Source organism: Bombyx mandarina, chromosome 23, assembly GCF_030267445.1.
Source record: "Bombyx mandarina strain Sakado chromosome 23, ASM3026744v2".
NCBI lineage: Eukaryota > Metazoa > Arthropoda > Insecta > Lepidoptera > Bombycidae > Bombyx > Bombyx mandarina.
Genome location: NC_143229.1, coordinates 7,142,747 through 7,163,014, shown reverse-complemented (window position 1 = coordinate 7,163,014; position 20,268 = coordinate 7,142,747). Strand labels below are relative to the sequence as shown.

The 20,268-nt window shown below is 35.1% G+C and overlaps 1 protein-coding gene across 1 annotated transcript; it reads right to left on the bottom strand.

Annotated features, from left to right (window-relative positions):
• Positions 1-1,091: 1,091 nt before the first annotated feature.
• On the bottom strand, positions 1,092-10,457 carry LOC114245622 (uncharacterized). The gene is made up of 6 exons (XM_028177858.2): positions 10,292-10,457; positions 6,578-6,695; positions 4,100-4,235; positions 3,282-3,345; positions 2,620-2,774; positions 1,092-1,331 (listed from the first exon to the last, which is right to left on the bottom strand). Exons 1-6 carry the CDS (start codon positions 10,373-10,375, stop codon positions 1,205-1,207), a joined length of 684 nt encoding a protein of 227 aa, XP_028033659.2. The 5' UTR covers positions 10,376-10,457; the 3' UTR covers positions 1,092-1,204.
• Positions 10,458-20,268: the final 9,811 nt, after the last annotated feature.

The following is a 20,268-nucleotide window of genomic DNA, read 5'->3' as shown; positions in this document are numbered from 1 at the left end:
TCATTCGATTTTCTTGTTTACCTGACATACCTTATATTTTATACTTTGTACCTACCCGTTTTACGAAAATTACATGGAGGTGTATGAAATTTGACACAATTAAATTTATATAGAGAAATATAAAAAGGATATATGTTTTTAATAATTCTTCAAAATATATTAAATGGTAAACAACAAAAAAACACTATCGTACATTTTTGACAGACATAAATATGTGAATCTATATCTATATTGACGTCGTCGTGGCCTAAAGGATAAGACGTCCGGTGCATTCGTATCTAGCGATGTACCGGTGTTCGAATCCCGCAGGCGGGTACCAATTTTTCTAATGAAATAAGTACCTAACAAATGTTCACGTTCGACTTCCACGGTGAAGGAATAACATCGTGTAATAAAAAATCAAATCCGCAAAATTTGCGTAATTACTGGTGGTAGGACCTGATGTGAGTACGCACGGGTAGGTACCACCACTCCGCCTATTACTGTCGTGAAGCAGTAATGCGTTTCGGCTTGAAGGGTGGGGCAGCCGTTGTAACTATACTGAGACCTTAGAACTTATATGTCAAGGTGGGTGACGCACTTATGTTGTAAATGTCTTTGGGCTCCAGTAATCACTTAACACTAGGTGGGTTGTGAGCTCGTCCAACCATCTAAGTAATAAAAAAATAAATATATTGTTACAGGGTGTGGTTAAACTGAGAAAAATTAATATGATTAGTTTATAAAATTGATTGTTCACGCTCTTAGTGGATAATGAAAAAATATAGGTATGATAATAGTCTAGTCATAGTTATTCTAAGACATATTTGTGCTTTTTATATTCGTTATTAGTGAACTCAAACTAAAAATTTAAATGAAATATGAATAGTAATGAATGGTCAAATTTTGACCACCAGGCGTTCATATTACTCAGTCTTATTGCGTCTTTCAATAGTTTTGAAAAAAAAAACCACTTCAATCCTCAGTTTTATCCATAGAGTAATATCTAATTTTTTGACATCCACATGAATCTTGTTTAATGTCTTCAGTTCAACTGAAAATTACTTTTCACAGGTTAGTAAATACTATTTATACAAAATTAATAAAACCACTTTGCCTTTATTCAAATTTATTTTAAACAGTTTTTTCAACCAACCAAATACTTACTTAATAAAATCTTAGTTATTAGGAAACCAAACAAAGGATTGATACAATTCTAGATATTTTAAAATTTCAGGAGAATGGACTGAATAGGATCCTTTTGCACGCTACGTACTTGATTTCGATGTTCTGTGAGCGTTGCGCATTTTTCTATTAACTCTTTTATTTTCTCTGCTAGTTCAGTTTTTCCTCTGTGACAAAAAAAAGGATTCTTAGAGAGAGCATTTTATAAAATAAATAAAAAATAATTAAAAAAATAAAATCTGAACAAAAATTCTTGATTCGGTTCGGTAAATTTCCATGAAGAACAGCAGTATATATTTTAGTGTTCAAAGATAGAAAGGTAAGGGATATATCGAGTTAACGAGAGAAAACTGTATACCCGAAAATACATTAAAAATTATGTCTATGATTTTAAACGAATCAAAAATACTTAACAGTGTCATTATCTAATGCAATTCCGACCTCGATGTAACGTCATAAAGTTGGTTTCGATAACAATTTAACATCTGAATACGCGTGTTTCTGTACAGAAATATTTGTATTATTATTTGACATGTGTTATTTGTAAAGTAGGATATGATGTACTGGAATTCATCTTCGATATCGAGATACTGATAGTTGATTCGATCTTTATCTTCTGGTCGATTTTTGCAACTCGAACATTTCTTCTCGACTCGGCCACTTACTTACGGACTATAAAATTTTTTCATCAAGCTTTCCTCGTTAATCTTACCGGTTTACTCGAACCTAAAAACTTTTCGTTTGTCTTTTATAGAAAACTGTGCTTTCTTTTACTATTTGCACCAACCTATTTGATGCTACATTTTTCCATACGTTTGTTTGATTACTAGTTGTAATGTATTGTATTCGTAAGTAGTAGGTACTGGACGGTTCCTGTCCGTTTATGACGCAAAATGATGAACAGAGGTTAAACCGTGAGTGAGCTCATCTGTCCTATTAACTAATAATAAAGCATACCTCGAAACACATAATGATTTTTAATTTTATTTTTTATTGCTACTATGGATAAACGAGCTCACGGTCCTGGTGTCAAATGGTCACCGGATCACATCTACGTTAATTCCGCCATTCACCTTGAGACATGAGTTCTCTCAATTTTCACAGTACAACGGCAGCTCCACTGTTCAAACAGAAACGCACTACCGCTTCATGACAGAAATAGGCAGGGCGGTGGTACCTACCCGTTCGAGATCACAAGACTCTTGGGCCTGCCACCAGTACTTACGCAAATTATAATTCTTGCAGGTTTTATTTTATGCACGATGTTATTCCTTCATCGTTGAGGTCAATCGTAAACATTTGATGAAATGATTGAAATTTATTAGAAAACTTGATACGTGTCCGCGGGATCCGAACACCGACACAGTTGTATCGCTCGATATAAATGCACCAGACACCTTATCTTTTAGGTCACGACGACTTTAAATTACATATACTTTCTTTTATATAACATACACAATATTTAGAATATCATCAGGAATTTCAGGAACTATGGCCTGAAGCTGTCTCTTAAGTTCTTCAACCGTACTCTTCAACTCGTCGTGTTGCAGCTGAAGATCGTTCAATGAACTGATGACATTATTGTATTCAGAAGTTACTTCTTCTTCATTCTGTATTTTGTAATGTACATATGTAATGAAAATATAAGTAATCTAAGTATAAATTAAAAACGTGTATCTATATCAGCACAAGATGAAAGGAAATTTAGAAGTCAAATCAAACCCACAAAATTATAATTTGCGTAATTACTGGTGGTAGGACCTCTTGTGAGTTCGCACGGGTAGGTACCACCGCCCTGCTTATTTCTGCCGTGAAGCAGTAATGCGTTTCGGTTTGAAGGGTGGGGCAGCCGTTGTAATTATACTTGAGACCTTAGAACTGATATCTCAAGCTGGGTGGCGCATTTACGGTGTAGATGTAGATGGGCTCCGGTAACCACTTAACACCAGGTGGGCCGTGAACTCGCTCGCCCAGCTAAGCAAAAAAAAAAGTGTATTTATTGTCTAAGAAAAATTAAGCCATTTATCTCATTGCTTATTATGAAGTATCATGCAGGAATCAGCTTCATTAAGTGTACAATCATTATTAAAGTTATCTTATAGTGTACAAATATTTACATAATATCCCCGAGTATTTCTGAAGCGATCCGCTTTTTCACGCAACGAATCTTCATATTGACGGCTGCAATAAAATATAACTGTGATGATAAATCTAGACAATAATACGCGCAACCAAGAACTTACGACCACGAAATTGACTATAACATGACAATCGTTACGTTCTTATGATCTTTTTGGAAACAGATAACGTCTGGAAACGCAATGCAATTGGTTACTGATATTATGAGAAGTAAAAGATTTTTTATTCACTCTATTAACGAAACAGAAAATTATTTTATTCGTCTTTTCGTTCGTCGCAAAGTTAATATGGCCTGACTTCATAAAAAGTATTTATGATGATTTAATGTCGTTAACGGAGCTTGAAAACATCATTCCGCCAACCGTCTCCTTACATAAGATTGAAGTCCCTGTCATATTAGTGTCAATAGCCTTCAAATCGCATTAGAAATAGGCAGGCCCTTATTCAATATTTCTTTCACTACTACCTAACATAGTATCTAGGGGAATATATTTCCTTCATGGCCCCCTAGATTTCTGTTTTGAAGACAGAGAAGTCGTTGTAGTTTACTCTGCAGAGGAATTAAACTCAATATATTTAACAAACTGAACTATCAAATAAAATGAATAAGATTAATAATCACAATTGTATTACTAGTTTAAAAGTAATTGCTGCTTCATTCGTAAATATTGTTTAAAGGATATTTAATTTTATTCCTACAAATTAAAATCAAGTAATTCATTGCGTAACTAGACAGTATTCCATTTTCTTAAAAAACCCAATAACAAAAATTATTGCATTTTAAAGATTCACTCACATGAGTTTCTCAGTTTCATTTTCTTCGTCCATTATCAATTCTTTTAAATGATTTCGGTTCGTTTGCGCGGTTTCAAGGGACTTACTTATATCTTCACACTGTCGTTTGAGTTGCATCCGCTTAGCAGTTAATCTCACTGCACATATTGAACGTATAACTTTAATCCAGTTTGTTTGAACTAAATGACTCGAAACGCGCTCGACACCATATCTGACCTTACCGAAGTTGAACTTCGAACCATTAGCTTCTCAGAGTACTTTTTTTTATATAGATAGCTTAGACAGCTTTCGATCCATCTAGCATTTAGTGGTTACATGAATCCACAAACAAACGGCTGTATTATTCAAATAAGCTTTTGATGAAAAATTTGTAGATGGAAATATAATATTCAATTTCATAAGTAATCATTTTGTAGGTCCCGTTGATATTGAACTGATTACCTTCTTATTGAATGAATATACAGTAGTTTTTAAGCGACTTATTACGTAATGATTAAATTAATTATTATAGTACCTAACGTAATTAATAAACGTAGTTAACTAACGTAATTAATAAAGAATCTAAAGAGGGTAAGCCATGCTCGTTAATTAAGCGAGTATTTTTTTCATCGATACAAAAACCTTTTTCTGATGGCAGACTATATCGTGTGGTCCACCTCGTTTAGAAACGAGCATTTTATGATACAAAGAATATCTTTCGTGTAAAGGTAATCATGTTTAACGAACTGTAGGACGACGGTATATAATCTTGCGCTATCAACGATAAACAGTGTCTCGTAAAATCCTGCGGGTACCTTGTTTCACGTTAAATTTAACTTGGATGTCCATAAATACCTTATATTTTATATTATATTGTTTTTTACGTTTGTATATAATGCTTGGGGACTACGTCATTTGAAATAGTAAATATCATGCATGGATATTGCCAAGGGGTCAAGAGATGCAGCTCAATATGCATAACGTTAAGGCCACGTGAGTGAAGATATTATTGAGAGAAGCAATTTCGTAGTGATATAGAAATAAGAGGTAGTTTCCCGATTGTGCTTTAGTAACTGTATTTAGTTTGCTTTCGAAGGTAGACACGAACAAGGGTTTTAATGCGATGTTTTTTCTTACTAGCAATCTAGGACTGCCTTTTACAAATTAAATAATTAAAACCACTTTTATGATTTAGTCCCGCTTTGATTATTTTCGGAGTTTCGAATAATTTTACATATTTCGTGGTCACAAATGACTGACAGACCGTTAGAGAGGTCAGAAATTGCCTTAAGAATGAAACCTTAAGAATATAGTAGACACAGTACAATACACAACAACAAGAACATAATTAGTACAATACAGTAGATTGGTAGAATAGACACTAGAGTTAGAATAGGGACAAATCTGGGATATCGCCATACTTTTGTTGAGTTGTTAGATTTATCTTTATTGAACTGAAAACTAAATAGTTTAATTTAGTCATCAACGCTTTGTAACTCATTAAAGATATCAAAAATTTAATAATCTAAAGTTAGGTACTTACCTAACAACTAAATAGTGCCAGCTCTATCGAAAAACTATTGTCCCCATACGTAACCTGATTCACCCGAAAGCCAAGGTGAATCGGGTCAAGCTACTTTTTTCAGTTTTTGTGTATATTTTGTAACAAACTATGTATAATAACGCATCGTACGTAAAAATTTAAGCCTCCGGAACCATTTTAATCCAAATTTTATTGGTATTACTCTAAGAAAAACCATTGAAAAGTGTTGGATTTGGAAAGGGTCCCGATTCCCCCCAGTCTAAGGTAATAAATACACCGTTATCAAACTGCTAACAGTAGCATGTTATGCTACATATAAAAATATAAAGTTTTTTTTTATTGCTTAGATGTGTGGACGAGCTCACAGTCCACCTGGTGTTAAGTGGTTATTGTAGCCCATAGACATCTACAACGTAAATGCGCTACACACCTTGAGATATAAGTTCTAAGTTCAACTATAGTTACAACGGCTGCCGCTCCCTTCAAATCGAAACGCATTACTGCTTCACGGCAGAAATAGGCGGGGCGGTGGTACCTACCCGTGCAGACTCACAAGAGGTCCTACCGCCAGGTGGGTTGTGAGCTCGTCCACATATATAAGCATTAAAAAACAATTACGTTAAATTAGTAGCAATGTTTCTGTTCAACGATAGGCGAGATGTTTTTTCCTAAGTAGGTAAGCACGTCCTCCTTCAAATAAGGTTTGAAAAGGGTCTCTTCAGCGTCTGTTGTGTATTCGTTTACTTTCAAAGGTAATAAAAACACTTGTCCAATACTGCAGACCCACAAGCGCGTTCATTGGAACTTGAAATTTATGTCACATGCCAGAGCACGCCTAAATTATATGCAGAAGGTATAATCTAAAAGTTGAAACTTTTCAAACATTTAATTATTTTGACTAAATTGAAATGATTTAACTTTATATAAAAGTGATATAATAGATATTGTATCACGTACCGTTTTCCAACTTCAATCGTTCTGTCTCATTGTTCAGTGAGCGTGCAACTTTCAGCACTGTCATTGTTTCGCGGTACTTTTGTTCGTTTTCGGCATCTAACGCGGGCAATGCTGATCTCTATGAAAAAGATAATGAATAAATAAGCGATATAGCTCGAAATATTGCGTGGCTGATATGGAAGTGGGCACACGTAGAGCAGAAGGCCCCTAAGGCCAGAAGGTTTTTTTTTATTTGCCCTTGTAGGCGAACGAGCATACGGTCCACCTTATGGTGAGAGGTTACCGTCGCCCATGAACTTCAGCAATGCTAGGGGCAGAGCCAAGCCGCTGCCTACCGCTTAATACTCTCCACAAGCCTCGTTTGAAGAAGGACATGTTATAGCGCTCGGGAAACACCGTAGAGGGGAGCTCATTCCATAGCCGGATGGTACGTGGCAAAAAAGACCTCTGGAAACGCACAGTCGATGAACGCAGCGGTTCCAGATAATATGGATGAACTCTGCTCCGATGGCGGGAGGTGCGATAATAAAAGGGAGATGAGGGGATCATCTCAAACAATTAAACAACAAACAAACAGAAGGTTCTCGAGTGGCGATCGCGCCTTAGAGGAGGCCGCGCGGGACGGCCTCCTACAACCTGTATAAGTTGGATTCTGGCAGCGCAGGCTGATCATTATGGCGTCCTTGGGAGAGGCTTATCTTTTTTAAGACCAGTTTGAGGAGTTTAAGGCCAACTTCGTTGTATCTTGCAAACTTTGATATCGGTACAATTTCAAACTTGTTCAGATTTCTCCTCATTCGCTTAAAGACAATTGACCAGAATTCTAGAAAATTTATATATTTTCTTATTTTTAAGGTAATTTTGATGTTAATTTTGAGTTTTTGTTTTTTTATTTTTATTGCTTTTGTTTTATTCTGAGATTCTAGTTATTATGATTATTTTTATTTAATTCTGGTATACTATATGAAATTTTAATGAATGTAATATGGATGCAAAATCTGAAGTAAATGAAATAAATAAATAAGCTAATTGGTAATACAATGCTAAATTAATTTAGTAATTGTATGAACATTTTGAACATGGTACTTTAGTTGATTTTTATGATGGTTCCAATAACAAATTTAATAAATAATTATTCCTGCTGTAACTGCTCAGACATAGACATGATTCATATGCAGTTAGGTGCTTCGTAGAGTCCGTAGACGCACAAAGATGAATGTTGTCGTGTGAAACATAAAGTTAGCTGCATTTTAAGCATAGATGGTTTTCGAATCGAAAAAAGTCTCATAAAGAAGACATTTTTTGTGTGGGCGTGATAAGTTTTTTGTTTTCGAAATCTAAGCAATTCACGAGGGCCTTTAGAATTTTTCTGTATAATATGACTAATGTAACATATTATAAATGATCCATAGTCGTAATCCTATTACACGAACATTTAGAATATTGGTAAACAATTGGCTCAACAATTTCTGGACGCATATAACTACGTAAAGGCCAATTTATACATATATTCATCTATGTTCAGGGAACGTGAATATTTCGACGGCTTTATATACATATGTTAAATGCCGTCGTCGCAACGTCGAAAAATAAAAATAAGCAAATAAAAAAAGAAAAAAATATAGGATAAGTTCGGTTTTTTTGAAAATTTTGTTGAAAAGTGAAACTTCTAAAAAAATTCTTAAGTCCAATCGGTTTTCGTTTGCGTCAGATTTCAACGAGTCAGCTCAAAAATCATAAATACGCAAATAAACACCAGAATCGAATACTGAAATATTTTTTTAAAAAACCGATGCCGTGTGGGAGAACGGACGAGTACTCGTGGCGGGTATCGAATACATCTGAATAATCTGTTTATTTGTATTCGTATTCGTGCCCATTCATCTGTACTACATTTCGTAGCGAGCAAATTAATTTCGCGAGACTTAATCGGGATAGAAGTAACCCTTGCTAATCAAAATACCACTGTAGTAGTACGGTCCACACCTCGTTTTATCAGGTTCAATGGTTTCGTTGTTACGAGAAAAATCTTTTTTTTTTTCCGTCATCATTCATTTTTAATATTTACTTAAAATCACTGACTACCGTAACTGAGTTAATATGATACGTACTGTTACGTAAATTATGCATATATAGAAGTATAGTAAGAACATGTGTAGCTTAAACCGGTAATTCCATATTTAAAATTTGGATGAATTACATTTGGGTACCCGAACATTTGTTACATTTGGGGACAGATTTTTGAAGTTCCATCCCTAAATTAATGGACAGGGTATAATTACTTGAAGAGACCTTTTTAGGTAACGGTGATTCCACTTTTTGATAGTAATTACTTTTCAAACAAGTAAAACTACACATCCAAATATGTGTTTTTGTATTAAGATAGATGAACATATTATGTGCGTTTTTAAATTAGTTTTTCAGTGAACCTTTTTTAACGTTGGGGAAGAGGGAGAAGAGGAATACCGAGGTCCTTCTCCTCCTCCAATTTCTCCCAGGAGATTACACCTTATAAGAGACGCGCGAGGTACCTGCCCGACAGAACCGACTACTGATTAAGCCCCATCGAGCTCCACCACACCAGCTAGACGAAACCTATGGTACTGCATAGTGCACGCTGAAAGTTCGCCTTTGCCGGTACCTGATGGTAGGACAGGATTTCATCCCCGGGAAAATCCCGAAGGACGTCATCTCACACACCATGGCGGCGCACAGGGTTTAAGACATTAAGATAGATAGACGTACATACATATGTGCGTTTTTAAATTAGTTTTTCAGATAAGTGAACCTGCAGTTACGGCTAGCTTGATGGGTCCTAAAAGACAGGCCAAGGAATGGGCGACTAAGACAGTAGCATCAACTAATAACGGGGTCAATAAGAACAGGGTCAATTGTGTACAAGTGTGGTTAAAGACCAACCGTGGCCACTTATGCACGGTGGACACATTACGTAAATATTTATATTCAGACTTCCAGAGAGTAAATGTGTAAATGGAGAGCTCAGCCACGAGGTGTCTGGTTTTGAAAAAAATTGCAAATCGGTATCCATATGTCACGATTCTTAGTCATGTATTTATTTACTGGTCGTAGGACCTCTTGCGAGTCCGCACGGTTAGGTACCACAACCCTGCCTATTTCTGCCGTGAAGCAGTAATGCGTTTCGGTTTGAAGAGTGAGGCAGCCGTTATAACTATACTGAGACCTTGGAACTTATATCTCGAGGTGGGGGCGGCATTTACATTGTAGATGTCTATGAGCTCCAGTAACCACTTAAAACCAGACGCGCTGCGAGCTCTTCCACTCACCTAAGCAATAAATAAATGTATTTAAACAATGATCGAACAAAAGATGAAATGTTGTTCTATTTTTGTCTGAGTTATCTATGCACTCACTTTTCGTGTTTATAAAACTTTCCTTCGTATTTTTCTCTTTACCTTTCTATTTCCTTGGCGTGTTAATTTAAATTTGTGTAAAAAGAAAAAAATGGTGGCCCTTCGATAACACAACTTGAGAATTCGTGCACTGATTCGACTGTTTTTTCAATGTTTGTAATAGTCCGAAAAATGCTTCAGGGAAAGAAAAAATCACTAAGAAATATTCAATACCAATTATAAAACAATTTATTGAAATTTTGACAGGACTAAAACGAAGCCAAGTTTAGCGCAATTATAAAATTTAACTTTGATAAAATATTTCTGTGATTATGTAACTAACCTGTACAACCAGTTCATTTTCAATATCTTCTAAATTGAATTTTAGCAAACATATCCCAATTTGTTGCTCTTGTGGCGATAACATTATCACTATTTAATATTATATTATAAAGATAACGGTTTGAAGAAAAAAATAGCGAAAATTAGTCCGCGGCAAAATGTGTGCATACTTCATCCTGATTTAAAATTAGAACGGCTAAGGTTGCTTTGACTATTCAGCCACGTCGTATTTGGAATTTCCTTTGTAGTTTCAGCTTCATTCCGGCCCGAGAATACCTTTTCCGTCAACTTTTGTTTTATTTGATTTTATTATTAAAGTACCTAAAATAAAAATACGCTGGTATTCAAATTGCAAAAAATGGCATCTTATTATTTGCAGGGCAAGGACGTTTATACAGTTTCGGAATAAATGTTATATTGGCGCCATATAGATGAAATTTGTAATGTTTTAATTTATTATTAGTGTATAGATGAATGAGTGAGCTCATGGCGTTTCTGGTGTTAAGTGGTAGCCGGGGCCCACGACGTGCATGACCCAAGCACCTTGTGACACGAACTAAAATCACAATTATATTGATTAATAGTTATTAATCAGATATTAATTAGATAGTTATCTAAACCGGTAAGCACAACTAGTTCGCAGCAGAAACTAGCAGTATGTACCGGATAATATTTACCCGAAATAACTTACAAAATTTAAAAAATTTGGGCCTTTATATTATTAGATGTTATTTGTTTACGTGGAAGAATAAGTATTCGAATGTAGAATGTTCGTATTAATTTATCTCAGTTCAATTTGTTTCAATTCAACGTGAGCGCAGAAAACAACCCCGTCAAATTGTATGCTTAGCTTTAACATATTAATTTGTGTAAAATGCTTGTTTTAAATGCGAATACGATTAATCACTGTTAAAGTTAAAAACAGAAATCTACAATGGGTCTACAGGGCTGGCTTTAATTAGCAAAAGGCATTTCAAATAGGCAACGTACCCGAACAACTGACGGCTGTTGCCGGTTGCATGTTAATTTAATACAGATAGACTTGAGTAATAACAACGACTAAAACAGATTTTCTATTCTATGCTCTGTTTAAATGAGGTTAAAGTTTAATATCTAACGAAGTCAAAAAGTGTAATCGAATTAACAGGACTTCCTGACCCAAAGCGATTTGGTCTTTATTTTATTACCATTTTGGGATTAACTATTTTTGGCGAGAGTGCTGACAATTCCGTGTACAATGCTTTGTACGATAAATATATAAAATATAAAGCCTTAGTTTGTCGTTCAAGTCAATAATTTATGATCTTTTGGTTAGGGAATGTGCAGTCACTATGTTCTTCAAGCAACGATCACTGTTCTCGTCACACTCGTCGAAAATTTCTACGCATAACCTAGCCCATAGACAAAGTCCACTGACTTTTTAGTCGCATTTTCTCAGTGGGTCGCGATTCCGATCCGGCGTTGCGATTCCGATCCGGTGTGTTCCGGTGTTCCGGTTCCGATCCGGCTAGGGTTAGCAAATTCTCTCAGCTTGCGCTCGTGAGCTCACCTATTCGTCTGAGCGTAGTTGGAATATACCTTTAAGCTATCAGCGATTAGGTAGGGAAGTAAATGAAAATAAGTATTATTAGACGGACGTCCTCGAAGCATTGAAGACGTACTTTACATACCCGATAAATTTACTTACAAATAACAATAAATAAAATAAAGTAGTTAAGTTTACGTTTTGCTTCATTTTAGTAATAACTTTAATTCAAGATGAGTAAACCTAATTGAAATTAAAAAAAAAAAGTAGTTAAAATTTAAAGTTTCTTTAAATGCATGTCCCTAACATCAAATACTACGTGAGAGCACTAGTATTCAAGGTCAACTCATATAACATTAAAAAATAAAAACTTTTAATCTTATCATTTACCTATAGTATACTCAAGTATCATATTTAGGCATTTATTAGAACAAAATAAAATTAAACTGCTTATTACATACATCTTCCAATATATTACCTACAAGTATTCTTCAAAACGACCTTAAATATTCATTACGAGTTCGAGGCTTAACTGAGAACACTTCTGAGATCCGTTAAGCCTTCCAATATCATTTAAGATCGACGCTCACTAATCCACGATATATTATTGGTTTGGTGCTACCTTAATTGAAAACTTAACCTTCAAGAGTAAGATCAATAATTAAATTCAATGTTGTAGAAATCAGTTTGTATATACATATTTTATTGAAAACCCAGGAAAAAGTATGCACATCTCAGCTGAAAAGAAAGCACTATGCAATTTTTTTATTTAAAGCTATCTCTTCCAGTTAGCTGCTGAGCTAAAATAATAAGTAAATAAAAGAGCTGTAGAAAGAAATATACTATAGTGAAAATGTCTGTCAGAGTATTTATTTTTTATCGTGTATGCATGTACCATATGTTTATACGTAACAAAATATTTGAAAGTCATTTTTAAGGACTTCAAGAAGTCCGATTAACCTGAAAATTCGCACGCACATCAAGGACCTATGATCATTTAATTACATCGCTCTTAATATCTTGATTAGTATTATCAGGATGAAGAAAATATAATTAATTCTTAGAACGGTTTACTCTTTAAGCAGGTTTTTTTAAATATCACTCATATTAGAACATAATCTCGTGATTTCCTAAAAGCCTTTCCATCCTTTCTTAGTATTTTGAATTTTCAAAAAAATCAAGTTCGTGCTCCTATCTTCTTCTACATGAGATCAAAGGACCCTACAATAATCTATTCCGCTATTCATCAATGGAACGGATATGCGACCTCTCCAGCTACTGCTAACAATCATCTAGTTTTATCCCTATTAACAATACCCACTCCTCAATTACATACCTTAAAAACATTCTGCCTTCGATTCTAATTTCCTCATTTTTTACTGACGATAGGGCATATTCCACTTTGATTCTCCGCGATTTGTATTTTGGAATGCGGTATTGAATTTGGTGTGGTTTTAGGCTGTATTTAATTGGGAATGTAATTTCTGAGTTTCAAGATTATTGAAATAGTATTACATTTAGTTTATTTAGTATCCTATTGAGATATCTTACAACGTCGCTCTTTATTTTAAAACATATCTATAAGACTAAGACAAAAGAAAATATGCGTTTCGCGTATTTCTTCTGTCCTACCTTGAATTAGGCACGAAGTAAATACGTGTTACTTTCTGGAGGGCACGGCAACTGGTAACCCTGATGAAATTAAGGCTGCGTCACCTTAGATTCCAAGAGTTTAGTTACTGCAGACCAATATTTTGCTCGTCCAAGCCCAACCAAATAAAAATTTTATTAAAAACTAATTTACGGTTTAACTTCGCGTTTTTTATTGTCATTATATTATTTCCAACGTTTCAAATACTTTATGTGATCTGTAAGTGATCAAGCACGGTGATATAATAAAAATATACTTAGTCTGGCCATCAATACTGTTACAATTAAAAATAAACAAAATATTATATTTGAATTTAGAATCTGTCATTTTTATATGATTGCTCATTGCGTTTTCTCATTTTGGCACCAATACATTGTACAATATTTTGCGATATTAAAATGGAGTGGGGTGATAAAGAGAACCGAATCGCTGTGATTGCATTACACAAAGTAGGTATGGAGCCAAATGCAATTTTTAAAACTCTCCATACGCTTGGTATTAGTAAAATGTTTGTGTACCGGGCTATTAATAGGTGCAATGAGACCTCCTCTGTTTGTGACTGAAAAAGATCTGGCCGTCCACGTAGTGTTCGTACGAAAAAGGTGGTCAAAGCAGTATGGGAAAGAATTCGAAGAAATCCTGTCCGAAAGCAAAAGATTTTATCTCGGGAGATGAAGATAGTACCTAGAACCATGTCGCATATTTTAAAAGATGACTTAGGACTAGTTGCCTATAAGAGACGTACTGGTCATTTCTTAACTGATAATTTAAAAAAGATAAGCAACATTTTAACAAACAAAATGACCGTATTTATGCTCAAAGCTCTAAGGAAGCTTCCCAATTAGTCGACAGAGTGCAACGTGGGCACTATCCGACTTCAGTGACGGTTTGGTGGGGTATTAGCTGTGAAAGAGTAACTGAGCCATACTTTTGTGAAAAAGGTATCAAAACATCGGCACAAGTGTATCAAGATACCATTCTTGAGAAGGTTGTGAAGCCCCTTAACAACACCATGTTCAATAATCAAGAATGGTCCTTCCAGCAAGACTCGGCGCCAGGTCATAAAGCTCGGTCTACACAGTCTTGGTTGGAAACGAACGTTTCGGACTTCATCAGAGCTGAAGACTGGCCGTCGTCTAGTCCCGATCTTAATCCGCTGGATTATGATTTATGATCAATTTTAGAGAGTACGGCTTGCTCTAAACGCCATGATAATTTGGAGTCCCTAAAACAATCCGTACGATTGGCAGTGAAAAATTTTCCCATGCAAAGACTGCGTGCTTCTATTGATAACTGGCCTCAACGTTTAAAGGACTGTATTGCAGCCAATGGAGACCACTTCGAATAAGCCTTTTATACTCTAAATTGTTTTATATTTATGTTTTAAACTAACACACTGTAAAAGTAATAAATGTTATTTGCAATATTATTTTTTTTCTAATTGTAACAGTATTTATGGCCAGACTAAGTATAATAAATACTGTATAATAAAAAACGCCGTAAAAGTAATTTTAATTATGTCTACGATTCGCGATATGTAAAGAGAATACCAAATAAAACTGCTAAATTGAAGTTCATGAAATTTTGTTCCATAATCTTGATAACATTCTCCTCCAAACTATATTAAATACAAGCTTGTACGTGTAAAATTTCGATCATTTTTCCTTAGGCAGTATGACTTTGCCATTCACATTAATAATACATCACGACTGCACATTTCTATTCTAACCGAGTGTAATTATTGTATTTTTTTTTTATTGCCCTTGTAGGCAGACGAGCATATTGCCAACCTGATGGTGAGTGGTTACCATCGCTCATGGACGTCAGCAATGCCAGATGCAGAGGCAAGCAGCTGCTAACCGTTAAGTACTCTCCACAGGCCTCGTTTGACGAATAACGAATGAAATTAATGTTGAAATAAAATATTCCCATTTGCAGCCATTAGATAATGCTAGTTCATCTCGCTGTATATTGAGCGTGAGTGTGAATATTAGGAATAGCGATAAATGCTGGCAGAAGTCTCATAACTTTGCGTATGTGTGGTTTCAGCAAAAGTACAGTATCGTTTATGAGGATAATGTTCTGGAAAATCTTGATATGGTTTCCGGGAGGAGATTGGATAGGTATACCACCGCTACAGTGTTACATTATTTTTTTTAGCTTTTATGTGCAATCAATCTCAAGACTCACCTTGTTGAATACAGGAGCCTATAGACGTCACAATTGAATGCCACCACCCATCTTGAGATATGTGGTCAATTCAATTATAAATTGTATTATATGAATTTTAATATAACAGTGGTGGGAATCACACTCTCAGACCGCAAGACTATAATGAAATATGTTAAATGTGGTTTTGCGTGTCGTTTATTTCAAAAACTTTACAAGATATTGATTGTTTTGTAGCAAAAAGGTCTCACAGGATATTAAATTGGTAAAAATTAAGAAAGCAGTCCGTCCTATTCGATTCAATTTACATAATTTTGAATTAATTGCGTTTCTGTTCGTAATTGCGTCTAAGGATTACATTATTAAGTAAAGTTGTAAGGACGTTTACAACAGAAAACAAAACTAACAAAAAAGATGTCTTGCGAACGCTGTCTTTCTAAGTTAGCCCTTAATTTAATTCTTTATTAATGAAATTAAGTTAGCTCTTAATTTAATTCTGATTTACATACAATTTTTCACAATGATTTCCATACAAAATTTCAGTTTTTTTGTTGTAAACAACAAAGTATTTCGTTCATGTCTTCAAACAATAGCAACGCAAAAAAGGCAGTTACCTATTAAATGAGCAAACGCAATGAACATACTTTAGTGTCTAGAACATAATATTATCCCTACCTTGTCGGAGGAGTCTCTGCGGTTTTTACCTTGTTTTACGTTGCCCGTAACATTCTCTATTCGAGATTACATTTTTTACGATGGGTCGGTGATGTGATTCGTGTTGTATATGTAACGTCTTGTGTTATATACAATGCGGTATCGATATTTTTTTGTTGTTTTTTAATCCCTTTCTTTAAATAAAATTTACAGATGAAATTATTTAAAAAAATATACTTTCATTATATTATACTTTGTGCGTGTTCTTCCAAAAAAGTTAATTGAACTTTAATAAGTTCCCAACTTTTTACAGCTTTCATCTGACCCGTCATCTACTGACTCGGTGGTATGGTAGTTATTACCTCTAACTGCTGAGTCGAGAGTCATGGGTCCGTTATTTCAAACAGACAAAATCTAAGGTTTGCGACGAGATTTGCGGTGACCACTACTTTCAATCCGTCTTAAAATATTTTATTTTTCTTCGATTATCCAAATTTCGTTCTAATAAATCGTACAATTTAGACAGCCTCTAAGGCAGACGAAGCCTTTTTTCTGAATGAGGGATTACTGGTGGCCTGGAGGCCTTTTCAGTTTCACCGGGACAGGTGTGTGAACAAAGGCTCAGCCAGAAGGGGTGGGATTTGCTATCAGCTGCCCGAACGCCTCCAAAAGAGTCCTAGCGACTCAAGAGCAGCTGCTTCGCGAATGAATCTACTACCTACGTGATCGGAATTGTGATCTGCTGAGAAGATCCGGCGGAGCGAAACTCAGCGGGTTGGTGCATGGGTTAGGTTGCACGTCAAACTCTTTGCCGAGTTCAACGAGTACCTGTGGTTACCGGGGTCCTAAGCCTGCTCCTAGTGTTAATCTAATCGATCCGTAAGGACGCTCTTAGGGTGTCGACGGTGACTGGTTCCTGCGTGATCAGGATTCGGGGAGAAGTCAGCGGCGGCAACGATAAGGCGATTATCATGACGCATTGCACAGACGAAACCTTCTGTCCATATTCTGGTAGTGAATAATGATGTTTGTAGCCGTGCCTGGAGCATAGCTAGGCTGCCCATCTATCAGGGTCTAAACATTGAAGAATAACTAATTCTTTTACTATAAATTAGATCATCTAAACATTTTTCACTTTTTATAAAAAACTGATTGAATGGAGCATTGATGTCAAAGATTAGTTTGAGTTTTTATACAAAAATAATTGGTTTTCATTTTAACGAGTATCATTAAAAATGTGAAATTAAACATAATGATTACATAAAACAACAAAGAAAAAAACATCATTATTTTCTTGCTGTAAAGTTGAAAGTAGCTTAATTTTAATATACGAAATTTATTAACGACGAAACACGGTTTGTTTCAAAGCATTTTTCAAAGTAATACAAACAACTTAGATTTGTTTTGTTAAAAGTTAAAGCTGAAGCTAAAAGTTCATAATATATATATTGAATCTTCGAGTAATTTTGAGCAAGGTTTCCGAATTGAGGAATCTATTGGTGTTCTGTCTGTAACACACGGTGTAAAAGTCAAAGTTTTTCGTATCATATCTGTTAACAAATCGCATTAGAGATTACTTTACTTTGTACAGCTACTGAAAACATATTACGCATCCCAGGTTGAAAAGTTTTTATTATTTTTATTCTTTTTCTTTGTCATTTATTTAAAAGTTTTTATTATTTCGTTTTACGTATCCTATTTCTATGTAAATCGTTTTTGCTTCGGTTCGTCCAAATATACAGGTAAAGGATACATGTATGGAATGTGTGGTCTATACAACCAAATTTGATAATGTTACTTTATATTATTTTATAAGCGCTAACTCTTTAAGTTTATATGTACGAGTATGTTATTGAAACAAGCCGGATATTTGAACAACATTAATTTCGCTAAATTGCGTCTTGTATACGAAAACCTTTACCTTTCACTCGGAACCTTTAGGGCGCGAATTTAAGTCGCATATGTCCGGTTTTTATTTTAATATATTGGATAATTCGAGCTCTCTCACCATAACATGAGATAGTAGATTGAACTTTCGTTTTTTTTATTGCTTAGATGGGTGGACGAGCTCACAGCCCACCTGGTGTTAAGTGGTTACTGGAGCCCATATACATCTACAACGTAAATGCGCCACCCACCTTGAGATATAAGTTCTAAGGTCTCACGTATATTTAGAACGGCTGCCCCACCCTTCAAACCGAAACGCATTACTGCTTCATGGCAGAAATAGGCAGGGTGGTACCCACCCGCGCGGACTCACAAGAGGTCCTACCACCAGTAATTACGCAAGTTATAATTTTGCGGGTTTCATTTTTATTACACGATATTATTCCTTCATCGTGGAAATCAATCGTGAACATTTGTTGAGTACGTATTTCATTAGAAAAATTGGTACCCGCCTGAGATTCTAACATCGGTGCATCGCTCAACACGAATGCACCGGACGTCTTATCCGTTAGGCCACGACGACTCGTTGTAGTGCATTCCAATTTTTAGTGAATGAAATTGCGTTCCTCCAATTCAATTTACTTCGACTTTACTCCGACTCCCACGGTGTATGGTGGTATATTAAATGGTCTCAAGTTACATACAACTTAATTATGTGGATCGTGAGCGTGTGTGTGGATCTTAAATTACCTAAATGATTATTTCTAATGGCTACCAAGGGAAGCGCACAGTTATCTCCAATCGCTTTCAAATTACTCTTCAATAATAAATTACAGTGAATCTCTAGTGAAATTATAAATCTCTTGAGTTCTCATAATATAATTTCGCTTCCAGAAAATGCTCTTTGTACTAAATATTAGTAGCGGTCATTAGTAGAGTCTTACGTATTTAAAATAATTGAATATAAATATATATATAAATATAAATAAAATAAAATAATTAATATAATTGAATTAATAAAATTTATTATTAAAAAATAAAATTAAATAAAAAAAATAAAAATTTAAAATAATGTTTTTTCTCTAGCCAATAATTCAGGGAAATAAGATATGGTGATTCCTTTATTTATGTTTTTTTTAGAAAAAGGGAAAATAATTGTCCAGAATTTCCTAGAGTTTTCCACCACCATCAAACATATTTACATTATTTCGTGAATACAAAACTTTTTAAAGTCTCTTAGAATATATTTAAAACTAGCGACCCGCTCTCGCTTCGCTTCGGAAACATTAAATTTTATTATTGATAGCTCAGTCCCGCGATGCTACCCGCGGTTATTGTTGTACCGCGGGTGAAGCCGCGGGGCGAAGCTAGTCTAAAAAAAGTAGCCTAATTTACTCCTTATATCATCAGTAACTATCAGTGAAAGTCTTGTCAAAATCAGTCCAGCCGTTCCAGAGATTAGCCGGAACAAACAGACAGACATACAGACAGACAGACAAAAATTGTAAAAAATGTTATTTTGGTGTATGTACCGTATATATATTCATATGCATGTAGTAAAAAGAGGCTATTTCAATATTAAAAACAGACACTCCAATTTTATTTATATGATTATTTGAATAATTTAAGGGAAAAACAGCATTTTTTTATTTGCATAGCTATCAATGTAAATAAGCTTTATTCATATAAACAGCCTCATTACAATTACTGGTGGTAGGACCTCTTGTGAGTCCGCACGGGTAGGTACTACCGCCCTGCCTATTTCTGCCGTGAAGCAGTAATGCGTTTCGGTTTGAAGGGTGTTGCAGCCGTTGTAACTATACTGAGACCTTACAACTTATATCTCAAGGTGGGTGGCGCATTTACGTTGTAGATGTCTATGGGCTCCAGTAACCACTTAACAACAGGTGGGCTGTGAGCTCGTCCACCCAACTAAGCAATAAAAAAAAAAAAAAAAACATGGCTCACTTGGTGTTAAGTGGTTTCAGGTGCATCAAAGCTAGTGTAATTTAGCCATTTACCCATAGATATGAGGTTTTTATATTATCTGTTATTAGTGTTATTACTAACATGTGTAACCGGTGTCCCCCAG